The 17,727-nt window shown below is 39.8% G+C and overlaps 1 protein-coding gene across 2 annotated transcripts in view; it reads left to right on the forward strand.

The window, feature by feature from the left end:
- The window catches only part of rab41 (RAB41, member RAS oncogene family), a 63,324-nt gene that overhangs the window by 14,965 nt on the left and 30,632 nt on the right, over window positions 1-17,727 (forward strand). For both annotated transcript variants that reach the window (XM_043704760.2, XM_043704759.2), the window contains exons 2-3: window positions 1,807-1,865; window positions 7,640-7,693. In XM_043704760.2, coding sequence (XP_043560695.1) covers window positions 1,807-1,865; window positions 7,640-7,693 — 113 coding nt within the window. The remainder of the gene's footprint in view (window positions 1-1,806; window positions 1,866-7,639; window positions 7,694-17,727) is intronic.

The raw sequence follows: 17,727 nt of genomic DNA on the forward strand, positions 1-17,727 counted from the left end.
GCTGTACGCTTGTAACTATTTTGCAGCTGTAAAAGTTTAAGGTTAACACTTTCTGACCAGACAAAAGGTAAAAGTAAATCGCATTTCAAAAAACAAATTAGTAATTGGTTTTACATCAAACTCTGTTCAACTAATTAATAATTCCCTTACAGCTGTTTGTTGAGCATACTAATGTAATGTCTATTGTATAATGCCCTGTTCAGTGACACACTATAAAGTGCAGTGTTGGATCCCTTGCTGTTTCTCGTGTACATTAATGATCTAGACATTAATGTCAGTTTTGATCAGTAAGTTCACAAATGACATGAATTTGTGTCATAGTGAGGAGGAAAGGCATATACTGGCTCAGTGGTTAGCACTGTGGCCTCACAGCACCAAGGTCCCAGGTTCAATTCCAGCTTCGGGTGACTGTCTGTCTGTCTGTGTGAGTTTGCATGTTCTCCCCATGTCTGTGTGGATTTCGTCCGGGTGCTCCGGTTTCCTCCCACAGTCCAAAGATGTGCAGATCAGGTGAATTGGCCATGCTAAATTGCCCATAGTATTAGGTGCATTGGTCAGAGGGAAATGGGTCTGGGTGGGTTACTGTTTGGAGGGTCGGTGTGGACTGGTTGGGCTGAAGGGCCTGCTTCCGCACTGTAGGGAATCTAATCTGAAAACAAACTGCAGGACATTATAGGCTGATCAGATGGATAGTACTTGGGAAATTGAATTTAAAATGTGAGCTAATACATTTTTAGGAAGATTAGGTGAGGGATGAATTGTTAGAGGAGAAAGTGAGGTCTGGAGATCAGAGCTGAAAATGTGTTGCTGGAAAAGCGCAGCAGGTCAGGCAGCATCCAGGGAACAGGAGAATCGACGTTTCGGGCATAAGCTCTTCTTCAAGAAGGGCTTATGCCCGATGAATTGTTAGACCCTGGGAAATAGGAATCTATGCACATGTCTACAGATCATTGAAGGCAGTAGGACAAGTGGATAGGTGATTGAAAGCACAAGGGATATGGCATCTCTTAGTCATAGCAGTGATTACGAGAGCAGGTAGGTAATGATGGAGCTGGATAAGACATAGGGTATAGTTGTAGTACAGTGCAATTCTAATTGCCACATTACGGGAGGGATGTATTTACTCTGGAGAAGGGTGCAAGGGAGATTCACCAGATGGGCTAGCTATGAAAGAAACTAGATATTTTCTTTATTGCAGGGAAAGCTGAGTGGGAATGGACCTGATGAGATGTAGAAAATTATGAGGAACATAATGTGAATAGGAAGAACCTTATCCCCTTAGGACAGGGTTCAATAACCAGAAGTCATAACTTTAAGTGTAGGAGATTTTAGAGGGGACTTGAGGAAGAACTTTTGTCCAGAGAGTGATGGATATCTCGAACTCACCACTTGAAAGAGCAGTAAAGGCAGGAATCATCACAACATTTGTGAAGCATTTAGATTATCAGGTGAAATGCAATCTAAGTGCTTGAAAATGTGACTACAGTAGATAAGTACTTGATGACCAGTGTGGATATTATTGGCTGAAGGGCCTCTTTCCACATTTAATGCCATGGCATATGGAGTTCATATGTCTAAGGCAACTTTCAGTAGCCCTATGCAAACTTTTATTTCTCCATGCCATAAGAGAAAAGTATTTGCATTGCAACTGAAGTTATCTATTATCTTCTGTATTAGTTTCCTGGCAGATCTATTACCTTTTTTGTTTCCTTGTAATGTATGGTTTTTGTTTTTTTTTGTGAATTACCTACCTTTTGAGCTGTAAAAGTATATTTACTAATTTGTGAATTGTTCTTTCTGTTGCAGTTGGAAAAACATCACTGATAACTAGGTTCATGTATGACAGTTTTGACAACACCTACCAGGTGAGTGACATATTCGACAAATATCTCTTTTTAAAATATGAATGGCTGAGCTTCATGCTTTGTGCTCCTTTCATGTGTGCTTTGTGTGTTAATGAGACATCAGGTCTCGTAAACAAACAACAAAAGGTTTTATTAAAAATAGCCATATACAAGGCATTGTAAGATGGAACATCTCACTTGGAGCCTAACAGACCCCAGCTTCAATCATTTGATCTGATTTTACTGAGATAATTCCTTTTGCTTATAGATATAGTTATGTTTAATTAGCCTGTTTGGATATGTTATTAAACACTACTAGGGTTGGTGGGATGTGAACCTGGGCCACCAAAAGATCTTTATGCTTGTTATTATACCTAAATAAAGGTACAATTCCTGTTGCGCTATCCTGAATATTTATTATTCTTGCACAGACTAAGGAAGGGGTTTATCAAAGTCCAGATATTTTATGAATAGGCTGGAGACTATGTTACTATGAGTGTGGTTTTTTTCCACTCTTCTGTGAGCTGTGGTTGTCAGTGACAGGGCAAGTATTCATTGCATGCCCCTAATTGCTCTTGAACTGAGTAGTTGATGCGTTTTCAGAGGGTATTTAACAGTCCTCCACAATGTGGATCTGAAGTCAAATACAGGCCAGATCAGGTAAGAATAGCAGGTTTCTTTCCCTAAAGAAGAGTTAGATTAGATTACTTAGTGTGGAAACAGGCCCTTCAGCCCAACTAACCCACATCGACCCTCCGAAGAGCAACCCACCCAGACCCATTCCCCTACATTTACCCCTTCACCTAACACTACGGGCAATTTAGCATGGCCAATTCACCTAACCTGCACATCTTTGGATTGTGGGAGGAAACCAGAGCAGCTGGAGGAAACCCACGCAGAAACTGGGAGAATGTGCAAACTCCACACACAGTTGCCTGAGGCAGGATTTGAACCCTGCAGTGCTAACCACAGTTTGATTTTCCTAAAAAAAAAACCTATCATGATTTTGCGGTTATGGTTTTTGAAACAAGCTTTCATTTCCAGTTTTGATTACTTTGAATTTCAATTTTAAATAAATCTGAAACCAAAATGTCAAAGGAAATATTGAGACCAGTGAGTAAAATCTCCGTCAAAAGAGAGAGATTTTAAAGAGTAAAGAAAAGAGAATGAAGTAATTTCAGAAGGAAATTTCAGAGTTTGGGCTGAGCATGATATCATAGTTTCTGAGGGTGAAATTAGAATCAGCAAACACAGAGGCCAAAATTTGGGAAGCACAGATATCTTTGAGTTGGAGATAGCTTTGTTAATAAATGGGTTTGTTTGCTCCTATGATCTTGATTAGCCATGAAAATTTTCAACACGCTAGTTGATTCCAGGGGAGGTGTTTAAGGTACTAAGCAAGAAACTGTCTATGGATTTATCCATGTTTGATCCTGTAGCTCTAATGGCTTTAGATTGCATGATCGCTCTTGGGCAATGGCCATTTGGTTTGACATAAGTTTTCAAATAAAGTTTGCTATTGAAATTGAATTTTGTTTTTCAGTATCTATATTCTTAATCAGTACTGGACTGAAATCACTTTGTGCTTTTGATTCATAAGGAATGTTCTTTAATCTTGAAGTGTTTAGATTTAGTTATTTTGCTTCATGAAAACTCATCTTGTTTACTGCTGGCCTTTTTAAATACCATTTCTGGAATGTGTTGATACCTATAATCATAGATGCATAATGGAACTTCAGTAAACTGAAAGGGAGCAAGCTTGTTAGCCTGATCCTTGTCCTAAAGTCTCCTGAGCTTTGAAATGGATCACATTGAGTCATAGTCTTCTCTGTTTCTAAGAAAGTATTGATTAGTAATACAGTTTCACAGTCAGTCCCTGCTTGAGTAAACTGATGCTTGGACAAGTTGGCAACTTGTGCACAGATAGTTGGAAGTTTGGGGAGAATTGCTGGATGTTTGGCAGTATCTGACTTTGGAAATAAGCAGTTGCAGGTGGTTTATTGGGAGCTGTCAACCAGTGAACTACGATTCAGCTGTTTCTCTTTCTCAGCATTAATCAAGTTCTGTATTACTAAGCAACCACCTATGTAAAGAAATAACCTATTGGTCTGTCAATCCATATATAATTCCATTATGCATCTTTAACGCTCCTATTATAAAACACCTTTAAGGGGACTAAATTTGTCAGCATACAAAAATGGTACTAAGATCAAAATTCTGGATTAACCCATGCCTGTTTCTGATACAGGTGCAGATTAACTAGATGCAGACTCATTATTTCAAAGCTTTCAGTGTCCTGCCAGAATGATGATGATGGTTCATTGATTATCTGGGTGTAGAAGCAAAAGGCTAATTTTGAGTAACCAGCAAACCTCAAAGCTAAGCTTTATAAACCGGAGTGCATTGCAATTAGAGCATGTGTTGGCAGTTGTGCAGAATCTGACTCCCATCTCCGATTCCTCGAAGAATGGCACAATATTTGATGCTGCAGTCTCCAAGGTATTTGAACTCTATACTGAATATCTTTGTGAAGGATATGGAAAGAAGGTATGTTCAGAATTCAATTTGGGGGTCAATGCCAAGGACTTACATGCAGTGCTGAAAATTATTCAGTCATTTTTTGTGTGGTTCAGGTCAGTGAATTCAACTTTGTCAGGTGTCATGTTCCCATCAATTGTACCACTAGCTTTAGGCAATGCTAAATTTATGTTTATATCACTTCCCTAAAAACAATATCTGTTTATCTGGCTCATAACTGGCATTCAAATCCTGCATTGCACCTTCCCACATTTAATACTGCTGCAAGTCTTGCACCTACGTCTTAAAGCTTGTACACGCTACCAGCCACTCAGCCATGGCAGCAACATCGGCCAATCAGATTGCACAGCACAGACTGAAATGCTTCCTATGGGTAAAGACTTCTAAGCAGAAAAATCCAAATAGGCTTGAATGTTAGAATTCCCATAAGGGAGACAATGCTGTCGTGGCTCGTGGCAGGAATTATATCCTCATGCCCAACCCTTCTCTTTTGTTTTATCCAACCTCTCCCTCACCCCGTGAACTTACCTGACAGACAGCAAGTTATTCTTTCTGCAATCTGTTGCCCATTCCACAATCTACACTTGTGCCCCTTCTCCTCTTTTCATATACTTGAAGTGCAAGCTGACTAGTGGAGGAAGTGAGAAAGCCATGATGATGAAAATGCAGTTTAATTAAATGTAGTGTCTGAATCACCAGTTCAGATATTGACACTACGTTTAATGTAAAGGTGACATCTACATGTGGGGAAACGCTAGGCACAAGTGGTCTGCAACTAATGCAGGATTAGCACAGGGAGAATTCACAAATGACCCTGCTATAGGGGGCATAGTTGAGCATTTTGATGTCTGCAAAAGAACACTAATGGGTACACACAAAGAACTGCTTGATGCATTGGGATGCCTGTGGGGGAAAACCTGCAGTTGATGTCAAGGAGCATGAGGGAGACTGCACCAAATTGGCAAAGAGCTTTCTGCAGTGCTGTTGTGGAAACTTACACAATGGTCACCCTGACTGGATTACAGTATTCAGTAGGATTTGTAGGGTCTTTCAGCAATCTACAACTTCTTGTCCAATAGATTTATAAGGATTGCTGAGGCAAAGCCACTCATGTAGTCCACAACTGGGCTTCTAAATGCAGATGTGCTCATGGTTACTTTACAAGGTCATCGGCACTGAAAGCCAGCAGCTTTCCATCAGACGTGCTATGACACAATGTATGGCTATACTAGCACACAAGAAAATGCTCAAGGGGATTTAGTATACTGTTAGTTTGAAAAGTGGCATTGAAACATGTTTCTGAATTTTTTTAGTTGGCATTTATTTTTGGCTTAATGGCAAAGTGCATGTCATAGTGTTTAATCACAGGAAAAGTAAGATTTGGGAATGTTTGGTGAGCATAGAACTAGCGTTACAGTTACTGGTTGTTTACTTGGATGAGAGTAGCAATATAGGTTACCCCCACCTAATAGTGGCTGGCAAAGACAGTCCCTTTTATAATAGTGAGATTGTGCTGAATTTAATGATGAGAGCAGCAGGAGCATCACTTAATTTTTCAATGATCTGCTTGTGTAGCAGCATAGCACACAACGTACCTGCATGGGTTGGGCGTTGGAGTTGTCATTCATGTAGTCAGCAAATGGCCATCATTTTCCAGCAACCACCCTTAAGCTAACTGTCTGGGTTAAATATAATAGCTGGTAAAGTGGGCTCCTGGGAAGGAGAATAACATTGGACTGCATGATTCTTTGGTCTCTGGTCTTACAGCAATCGGTCACTGAAAAACTGAGGCAAACTTGATAAGTCATCCATAGCAACATATGGCCAGTCATAGGCATTGACATTGTTGGGGAATGTGCATTCCTAACAAACACACAAGCTCTCTTCACATGTTTCACTTTGGCAGGATAAAATGAAATGTATTAACTATCATTTGCCTAGAGAGCATCTGTGACCTCTTTGCACAGTGGATGAGAAACTGAGATGTTGCAAATATCTCTTCTTACACTCTAGAAGAGGCTACCTGTATAAAACATCATTGCCACGGTTGTCAGCTCAGCTGTCTTGAATGCAACCCTGAGATTTAGGTTGTGGCTGCAACAGGTAACTCATTCTGTTGACACTGTTCTTGCTAAAATGCAGATATTTCACACACTGTTGTTTGCTGAGACTTGCAATGGGCAATTGCTCCATGAGCACCTTGGGCAGTTGAGGTTCTCTCCTGAGAGCACTTCTCTTCCTCATTCTAGCTGCCTGCCTTGCTCTACTTTTCCCTCTGTTCATCTGAATACTGCTGCAATCCAAGGGCAATGCCTATCACTGTATACCTCAGAAATACTTTAGTTCATGCAGAAACCAAGAAATCAGAATGAACTTCCCAACACATACCATTGGCTCTCCCTGTAAAGTTTCACGACTTTAAATATTGTTGTGTAATCAAAGTGACATCCACAAGAATTCAACCAGCAGCTGACTTGTAACTAATCAAAATTAGCCGCTTATCCTTTTAACTAACTGGTCATTCAGCTGCGTGAATTCATTTGTCCATTCAGCTGTCTGAGATTGTACAGGGCATAAGCTGGATAATGATTTAAAATAGCAGTATTGTACTATTCTCTTTTGATTTTCTGATTTTTGCATACCTCCAATGTCTATTTACTGCAACTGCCAAGCAGTTTGTCCAAAGGAGATCATATGCACAACAAAAATGATTTTTGGCTGTCAGAGATTACTCAATGCCCAAAGAACCGGCCCAAGCAATCCCAATTTTTTTTGCCTCTAGTTTGTTTTCTAGTAGGAAGAGAGTCAAATATCATTAATGTTTGTTTACTTTCAAGCTGACTTTCAAGTTGGCCATCCAATTCCCTGATTAAATATGCCAGGTGACTCTAAATGAAGTGTCTTTGGAAACTTTCCCTTTACTTTGATTTATTATTGTCACATGAACTTAAGTACATTGAAAAGTTTCATTTTGCGTGCAGTACAGGCAGATCATAACATACAAAGATCATTGGGTGAATGGAGCAAGGAATACAAAGTTATGACTGGAAAGAAGATGCACAAGAAAGAAGATCAACGTTAGATTTGAAATTTGAGATGTCAATTCAGAAGTCTAATAATACAAGAAGTCGATGCTCTAGTTGCAGAGGGTAGAGCAGAGACCTAGGTCCTAACTATACTTGCACATTGAATTTTGAACTTGTGATCTCTTGTCCTATAATAAGTATGTGTCTTTTGTTATGGTATTTTGTTCCCAGGCAACAATTGGAATTGACTTCCTATCAAAAACAATGTATTTGGAAGATCGGACGGTGAGTATGATCATATTTATAGATGAGTTTGATCGTATTTACAGATGAGTTTGTGGTTTAACGAGTGCTTTCAAATGTGAGCCCATTTGTTTCTGGTTTCTTTGAAAGGCATTGCATAAATGTGCAGGGAATGCTGATTTGGAAGATTTTGGATTTATGACTAGTTAGCAAAGTGGAAATAAAGCTAAAATTTGTGCAATCTTGTTGCAGATTATAGCAACTGCTTTAGTCCTGAATCTACTTAGGTTCAGACACAAATTTTCTTGCTTTATGTCCTCTATTGTATGCTGAATTATGCCAGAAGCTGTGTTTATTTTTTTTAAAAGATGAATAGTAAAATTGAAACAATTTACGGGTTGTCGGCTGGTGCGAGTGAGCATTTTTTAATTAATTTTGATTTGGTTGTTGAGGCAGACTGCATGGATTGGATTAATTCTGCAAAATAATTATGCAGTGAGAACTAAATTCCTATACCGAAGAGAAGTTTTGTTTTCACTCCTTCTGTTACAGTTTCTAGTTTTCAGAGCAGTTAAACTTTTGCAATTACTGGGCTGTAAATGTTGCAGACCGCCCATGTGCCACAAAGCCATAACACCTGTCTTTTTTTTTTCTCCTGAAGATGTTATCCCATACTGGTATATGAGTTCATTAACACTAGTTCCTTTTGAGTATCTTGTTCAATTAGACATGTTTCATTTTGGACGCTAAACGGTGAGTAGGCTATTCATGTAAAGTGAAATCTTGAGTTTGATGTTTTCACTTAATTTTGAGACATAATTTCCTGCATAGGAATAGAAGTAGTGGGCATATGAGCTCCAGCTTATTTGACATGTTTTCTCCTCACTCCATCCTGATCTATGTACACCAACTACTGAGCTAATTTTGTAATATCTGCAATGATCCTGGTTAAGATGAGTTAATTCGGAGTAGGTTGATCCATTTCCATACCATATTGTGCATCTTATCAAATAATGTCTCCAAAAAGGTCTTTCTACTACTGTTAATGTTAGTAGTGGTTAACTGTTTGTGAAATGTACTGTTCAGCTGCACCTGAAAATGCTCTAGCCTTTTCCCATAATCCCATCTATTGATTGCAATTAGAGAAAGCAGACTTGCATGTAGTTGAGGCATTAAAATAATCAAGAAATTTGCTTCTGATTTTGTTGTGAATACAAGTATCTACCTGTGAGACTACAGTTGGTTACTCATTAAAAATTGAATTTTTGTTAACCAGGTCCATTCACTTCCATCACCTAGGCCTTACTGATTAATCTGGACACATGATTTCAATTAATGGCTCAAATTGTAGAGACTAAGGAAATCCTTTTTGAGTACTTGAAATTGTCTGGCTAAGTGAGTTTCATGCTGTATTCATTGATGCAGTGCTGCATACAGTTCCATGGAATCTCAATTATCCAATGGAGGAGAATTCCAACAATCCCATCACTAAATCTTAAGAAGATAATAGGAATTTGTAGAAAATCATAACACAGTTAGGAATCAGCATTATTTTGTGAAAGAAAATGTGAGACAAATTTATTAGAGTTCAGAAAGGATGTGACAAGCAGGGTGAGTAAAGGGAAATCAGTACAGTATTTTCAAAAAAATTTGATAAACCACATAAAGGGTTATTGCAGAACATCGAGCTCAGTGTTATGAAGAATCTGTTATCACGTACAGAGGATTGGCTAACCAGGAGAATAAAGAATTAGGATAAATGAGTCATTTTCAGGTTGGCAAACTGAGTAGTTGATTACTGGAGTCCCAAATGTTTAAAATCCATATTAGTGCTAGGGCAAAGGATCCAGTTATGCTGTAGCCAGACTTGATAATACAAAGATAATTGGGAAAAAGTAAATTGTGAGGAGGCTTCAGTCTGCAAAAAGATATGGGTAGGTTAAGTGAGAGTGTAAAAGTTGGAAGATGTCGGAAAATGTGAGGTTGTCCCCTTTGGCAGAAAGAACAGAAAAGCAGAATATCATTTAAATTGAGAGACTGCAGAAAATCACAGGATATAGTGGACTCTCGGTTCTTCAGTGATTCACAAAGTGTTAGTATGCAGGATCAGCAAGTAATTAGATAGATAAAATGTTTGTTTTTATTGCAAGGAGAATAGAGTTTGAAGAATTGGAATGTCTTACTGCATTTTACAGGGCATTGGTATCCTTACTTAAGGAAAGATAAATGCGCTTTGTTCACATTTATCCCAAGATACAACTTGGGATGAAGGAGCCGTTGTAGGAGGGAAATGTTGAGCAATTTGGGTAAATGGGATGTAGCTTTGCTCGCTGAGCTGTAGGTTTGATATCCAGATGTTTCATTACCTGACTAGGTAACATCATCAGTGGTGACCTCCAAGTGAAGCGAAGCTGTTGTCTCCTGCTTTCTATTTATGTTTGTCCTGGATGGGGTTCCTGGGGTCCCAAAAACCCCAAAAAAGACCCAGGAACCCCATCCAGGACAGAAATCAGGAGACAACCACTTCGCTTCACTTGGAGGTCACCACTGATGATGATACGTAGCCAGGTAATGAAACGTCAGGATATCAAACCTACAGCTCAGCGAGCAAAGCTACACCCTAAACCGCAACCTGAGCTACAAACCTTGCATTTTGGGTAAATGTTTGTTTGAGTTTGGAAGAATTGAGAAGTGACCATATTTAAGCAATTTGTCAGAGTACATTCTGTGAGGATGTTTCATCTTTGGGGGACGTCTAGAATAAGTGGCACAGTTTTTTTTATAGATATTTTTATTAGAAATTTAACATTTTTACAAGTTTACAAAAATAAACAAAACTCTCAGATATAAACATTGATATACAATTAGCTCAAATATACAATAGCCAAAATTTAACAAAAAAAACCGAAAAAGAAGAAAAAAAACAAACAAAACTCAACTATCTACTAATCTAACCTACAACTAACCAGAGTGTATATTTAAGTCTCTTGCATGTTCGGAATGTGTTAACATCAGATGTAATAAAACCCGTATTCGTGCGGGATTCCTCCCCCGAGTGGCCCCAGACCAGCCAGGTTTGTAATCTCAATTAAATAAAAGCCCTTGTTAGGACAGCCGGAATATCTGTATTTATGTAATTCAAGAAGGGCTGCCATATTTTATAAAATAATTCGGTCTTTCGGTGCACCATATTTGTAAGGAAGTCAAGGGGAATACATTCCATAATTAGTCTGTGCCAATTTGAAAGTCCAGGGGGGCCCTCAGCCGCCCAGTTCACCAAAATATTTTTCCTTGCACAGAAAGAAAGAATGGAAAATAGTCTCTTCCCGTACGTGTCCAGGGAGGGAAAGTTCGAAAAGCCCAAGAGGAGAGATACAGGGTCCACTTTAATTTCCGTTCCTAAAATTTCTGTCAGGGTACTTGCTACTTTAGTCCAATATCTACGGATCTTATGACAGGTCCATAAGCAATGTACAAGAGTGTCCACCTCTATTTTGCATTTAGGACACTTTGGAGATGCTCCTGCCTTAAATTTTGCCAATCGAACCGGTGCTATATGGGCCCTATGAAGTATCTTCAGCTGGATAGCCTGGGTTCTGTTACAGATAGTAATTCTTCTAGCATTTTCCCAAATATCATTCCACGTTTCTATAGAGATTTCTAGTCCCAAATCCTGATCCCATGTTTTAAGCAGATTATCCATATCTCCCGATACTTCACCATGTCGTAAATGATAAATAGTACTGACGGAAGATATCCCCACTGGTCGTAGGACACTACATTCTCTATCTGATTTATAAAGACTATCTAATAACGTAGTCTTCTTCTGTATATAATCTCGAATTTGGAAGTATCGAAAGAGGTCTCCATTAGGTAATCCGAATTTCTGCCGCAGCTGTTCAAAAGACATCAGGACCCCATCTTTAAATCCCCTAAACATGAGATATCCCTGGATCTCCAGAGTTTAAAAGTGGCATCTGTTAAACCCGGTTGGAATCCCCATGCTCCCACTATCGGCGCATAGGGGGATGTTTTATGTGAATTGCCCTCATTTTGCCGCATTATATTCCAAGCCTTGATTGTATTTAGTATTATAGGGTTTTTACAGTGATCTGTAATGATTTTCCTCTTGTCTGAGAATAAAAGGTTAATAAGTGGGTATTTTACTTGAGAGGCCTTGATGTCCAACCAGATTGATTGTGGATCAGACAAGACCCAATCATCTATGTAACTTAATAGGGAACTTAACTGATATTTCCTAAAGTCTGGGAAGTCCAATCCACCCCTTGCCTGTGGAAGCTGTAGCTTCTTCAGCTTAATGAGGGGCCGTCTATGATTCCAGATAAAGGAACCCAGCCAGCCATATAATTTACATAAAGCCGTCCTCGGCAGCATCACCGGAAGCATTCTCATAGGATATAGGAGACTGGGCAGGACATTCATTTTGATTAGTGCTATTCTACCCAACCAGGAAATTGGTAGGTCTCCCCATCGCTGGAGGTCCTGCCTTATCCTTTCCAGTAAATACGCACAATTAGCCTTATACAACTGACCAAATACTGGAGTAATAAAAATGCCTAAATATAAGAAGCCCTCCAAGGACCAACGAAAGGGAAAAAGGGATCCGTCCGCTAAGCGGGTTATCATAGCAAGGCCACCCATTGGCATAGCCTCCGGTTTTGATAAATTAATTTTATAGCCTGAGAATGCACTAAATGTATTGATAACTTGGATTAGGCGAGGTATGGACATCAGAGGGTTACTGAGGAATAGAAGAAGATCATCTGCATAAAGGGTAATTTTATGTTTACCTGTACCAATCCTTGGGGCCACTATATTAGGATCAGCTCGTATAGCTTCTGCTAGTGGTTCAATTATTAGCGTAAATAACAATGGCGAGAGGGGACATCCCTGACGGCAGCCCCTACCCACACTGAAGCTATCCGAACCTAATCCATTGGTAACCACAACTGCTTTGGGATCACTATACAATGTTGAGACCCATTTGGTAAACACCTGTCCAACGCCAAACCTTTCCAATGTGTAAAACAAATATGACCATTTGACCCTATCATTTTCCTTTTCCGGGTCTAATGAAACCACTACTCCTGGTATCTTTCCCTGATGACAGGCTTGAATCATATTCCGAGCCCTTCTAATATTATTGGATGATCTACGGCCCTTAATAAACCCCATCTGATCCTCCGTTATAATATGTGGCAGTATCCTTTCTGGTCTCAGTGCTAACGTTTTAGAAAGGATTTTAAAATCTACATTTAGCAAGGATATTGGTCTATATGATGTACAATCTTCTGGGTCCTTTCCCTTTTTAAGGATAAGGGAGATATTTGCCTCTTTCAGCGAAGGCGGGAGACAGCCCTGACTATATGCATAGTTATACATGTCCATAAGTGGACCAACCAATATTTCTGTAAATTCTTTATGGAATTCAGCTTGAAAACCATCTGGGCCCGGTGCCTTACCATTCTGAAGTTGCCTAATTGCATCAAGTATTTCTTGGAGTGTAAGAGGAGCATTTAGGACCGATACTTGTTCCGGAGTTAGGCCTGGAAAAGTCAAATTTTTAAAAAATGACTGCATCCTCCTCGTCCTATCTTCACAATCCTGTGATTTATATAACTCAGAATAAAATTCTCTGAAGATCGCATTAATCTTTTTATGATCATTAGTCAAAATACCCGTACTTTCCTTGATAGATGTAATAGTCTGAGGGGCCTTTTTTTTTCTTTGCAAGAAATGCTGAGTATCTACCCGGTTTGTCGCCATATTCATATAACCTTTGTTTTGCAAATAATATTTCCTTTTTAGCCGTTTGAGTAAGCGTAGTGTTTAGAGCTGTCCTAAGAGCTGTAATCCTTTGCAATTTAATAATAGAAGGTCTATCAGTGTATGCTGTTTCAGCCGCTTTTAATCGGGCTTCAAGCAGACGCTGTTGTTCTCCCTTCAATTTCTTCTGGGTCGCTGAGTAGGAGATGATCAAACCTCGCGTGTAAGCTTTGGTCTCCCACATCATTGACTGGTTGCTAGCTGTACCTGAATTAATTTCTAAAAAAGTTTTAAATTCTTGAGAGAAATACTTTACAAATTTACTATCTTTCATTAGGAAGGGGTCCATACGCCAATGCCGAGGGGATGTCCCATTGTTCCTTGCCTTAGTTTCCATATATACAGCAGCGTGGTCGGAAATTGCTATACTACCTATTTTACAGGATGATATGGAATTTTAAAAAATCGAGGGGGCAAAAAACATATCAATTCTGGTATGACATTTATGTGGATTAGAGTAGAAAGAAAAATCTCTGCCCTGTGGATGAAGACATCTCCAAACATCTACTAATCCTAATTCTTTGTTCAGATCCATCAATTGTCTAGATCTGGGAGATACTCCTGCAGTATCTTGGGAATCCTATCTATTTCCGGATCCATAATACAATTAAAGTCTCCCCCTATAATTATATGACGGGCATCAAAAGCCATCAATTTTGAAAAGGCTTCCGTTATAAATTTAAAGGGGTGTGCCGGGGGGGCAGTACAAATTTAAAATCCCATATTCCTCTCCATTTATGAGGGCTTTAATCAAGATATATCGTCCAGATTCGTCTTTTATCTGCTTTAGGATTTTGAAAGGGAAATTCTTCCGAACAAGAATAACAACTCCCCTGCTTTTTGAGCTAAAAGAAGAAAACAATGCCTGATCAAATCCGCCCTGTCGTAATTTCAAGTGTTCTTTATCCGACAGGTGTGTCTCCTGTAGGAGAGCTATATCAACTCTTTCCTCCTTAAGATTTGATAATATTTTCTTCCTTTTGACTGGCGAATTACTCCCCTTGACATTCCAGGTGCACCACTTAACCGACTGATCAACCATAATCCTCTGGGCCAATCCGAGACCCCTCGGGAGGGGGAACCCTATCCAGAACATCCCGAGCGTAAAACATATAAAATTTACAAAAATAAAACCTCTTTAATACACCCACAACAATACAATAAAAAACTATTTCTAAATAAAAAAAAATATAAAACGTATCTAAGTGGAGATTTTCCCCCTTGTTTCCAGGGGGTGTCACTTCCTCTCCAAAAGTCCATCATATCCTCTCTTAACCAATGCCCCACCCTTGACCCAGGCACTCCTCAATAAAATTAGGAGAATTCAGATATAATACAAAGCTAGAGTTAGCAGTGAGCACCCTACCCCCATCCATACCAACACCTGGATATATTTGGTAATGTTAATACCATATATAAACATATAACTATAAAATTACCACCTCAACAAATAATAATTAAAAATAATAATACAAAATAACAAGGGGAAAACAAAGTGGCACAGTTTTTAATACTGAAAGGTATCCTGAATATGACAGAGGAGTCACTTGGAAGATGACAGAAGAATCCACTCCTGTGGAGTTATTTCAGTTTCGATGAGAGAAAAACACGCTCCTGAAGAAATCTGCTTGCAACATTTGTCTTTGAGTTGGGTTAAACATTTCCAGCATCATACTATTATTTGGGAGACTTGACCCATTTGATTCTGCCGTCAAAGACTGGGCCCAGTATGTGGAAAGAGTGTGTCATTTCTTTTCAGGCAAATTGCTTTGCATCTACCCCAAAGTAACAAGAAATTCTCCTGACAGTTTTTTATTTGGTTTTTAGGAGCCTAACTTTACCTGAGGCCTTTTGAGAGGTGACTGATTTAGTTAAGGAATATTACAATCCCAAACCTCTTCTAATTCTGAGGGTCTATCAGTTTTACTTGGTAACTCTAGAACCAGGAGAATACGGATTGGGATTTTTGACTAGGTTAAGATGACTGTCAAGGGCATGTGACTTTGATTTGACCCTTAATGAGATGCTCAGAGACCATTTGTAGGGTTAATGATGTAAACGTGCAAAAATGCTACTAGCTGAAGTTCAACTGGACTTCAAACAGGCAGTAAAACTGACTTTATCATTAGAAAGTACAGCAAGTGAAGCATATGAGTTACAGGATTTTCTGATGGAAGTGGACACCCTTGCCAGTCTGACAGCTTGGGGAACACCAGTTGAGTGAAGGTAATTGCAAAGCCTCACACGGTAAATTCCGAACAGAGGGACTCTGTCAGCCCACAGCAAAACCCCAAAACACAGCCAAGTTTCGACCAATTGGTTAAAACTTTCTTCAGGATCCAGGCTGGCAATCGGTTTTGGTTGCTGCTGGTATGCAGACTTGAGACAGTAAAAGAGTCCCACCAGACCTAAATTGAGTAAGAGAACTTGTAGGCTGGTATCCTGGAGAGTTCACACTCTGTAAAACCCACCTACATCTGGTTTGGAACAGTTAAGTTGCTGAGCAAGATCCAAATCTGAACCAGTCAAAATAAACATCTGGTTAAATGGTCACCCTGGTGCTGAAGGAGGTCAGTACTGGCATGACAATTTCAGTGATCACAGAACCAGTCTTTAACAAAATTCACTCAGGACTCCAACCCTTAAGTTAGCACAAGATATCGGTTAGACATGAGAATCTATACTGGGGAACCCTTACAGATAAAGGGTATAACTTTGGTTCTGGTCTCTTATGCGAAGCAGCTGATTCAGTTACCACTGATTGTAGTAAAAGCCCTAAACTTGATGGGGTGAAATTCTTAGAAAATGGCTGCCTGAGTGAAGTCTTAATTAAATTCCTGGACGTTTTTCAAAAAGGTCCAGGGACTATCAAAGGACCCAAGGCAACCTTGCATGTTGACTAGGAAGCAATTCCATGATTCTGCAAGGGCCACCCAGTGCCATTTGCCTTACAGGCAAATCAGAAGGCTGGAAAGTAAAGGAATCATCAAATCAGTCCAAATTGCAGATTGGGCAGCATCGGTCATACTGATTGTGAAACCCGACGGATCTGTTCACCATTGTGGGGACTTTAAACAAATGATAAACTGCTTTTGCAGCAGGATAAATAACCAACCCCTTACATAGAGGATTTATATGCAAAGCTGGCAGCAGGGGGAGCTGTCCTTCACAAAGTTGGACATGAGCCATGCATACTTGCAATTATGGTTGATGGACAATGTTTTACAAGGTCTACGCCAGGTTGCCCTTTATCTAGATGTACTAATAACCATGAAGACCAATGAGGAGCACTTGAGGAACTTAAACATAGTCCATAGACATTTTTCCCAAGCGACAGCTGACAATATCAGACTTTGGATGCAGAAAGATCCAGGTCTGGCAAAACTGAAACACCTGGTGTTTGGGGAAGCCAAAGGGCCGACACGACCAGAAATGAAGTCATTTTGGACGTGGAGAGACCAGATCACAGTAGAGAATGGCATGTTATTATGGGGAGCAAGAATGATTGTCCTGCACGAAGGTTGCTGCCAAATACTGGCTGAACTCCTCCAGGGTTATCCAGCAATTTCCAAAATGAAGACGTTGACAAGAATTTGACTGCTAGCCAGGATTTGATACAGACATAGTCGTGATGGTAGGGCAGTGTCCAGAGTGCCAACAAGGACAAAAATTACTGTCAGCAGTTCCCCCACATTCACGTGAATGGCTGGCTAAGCCCTGGAATTGGTTACACATTGTGCTCGTGAAAGGACCTGCATAGTCAATGTTCTTAAACATTGTGGACACCCACTCAGTCGTATCTTCCCAGACCTTGGGGGTGACGGTGAAAAGGCATCAGGAACACCATGCAGGACACGAGACTCCACTAAGTAAGAGAGACTATTTACTTCAGGGGACAAGGTTTGGGTAGAAGCCATGGGAATATCCCTGTATGGGTGAAAGGCATGGTCAACATGACGTCAGGTCCAGAGACAAATAAAGGTTGTGTATGTACGTGGTCCTGAACAAGCACGCAGGCCACATGAAAGCTGCAAACTCGAACTGTGCGAGAACAAAATGTGCCCAGCTTCTTGACTGTGCCTCTGACTGTTCCGGAACCCATGGGTTCTCCCTGTCAGTCATTCATTGAAGGTACCTCTGAATATGCGATGACATGGCAAATTTTGCAGTCTGAACAGGAGAATTAATTCCTTTGAGATATTGTGTGCGCAAAAGGTGAGCTATTGTCT

Source organism: Chiloscyllium plagiosum, unplaced genomic scaffold (genome assembly GCF_037043375.1).
Source record: "Chiloscyllium plagiosum isolate Xiang-an unplaced genomic scaffold, Cpla_swu_hap1 HiC_scaffold_11, whole genome shotgun sequence".
Taxonomy (NCBI): Eukaryota; Metazoa; Chordata; class Chondrichthyes; order Orectolobiformes; family Hemiscylliidae; genus Chiloscyllium; species Chiloscyllium plagiosum.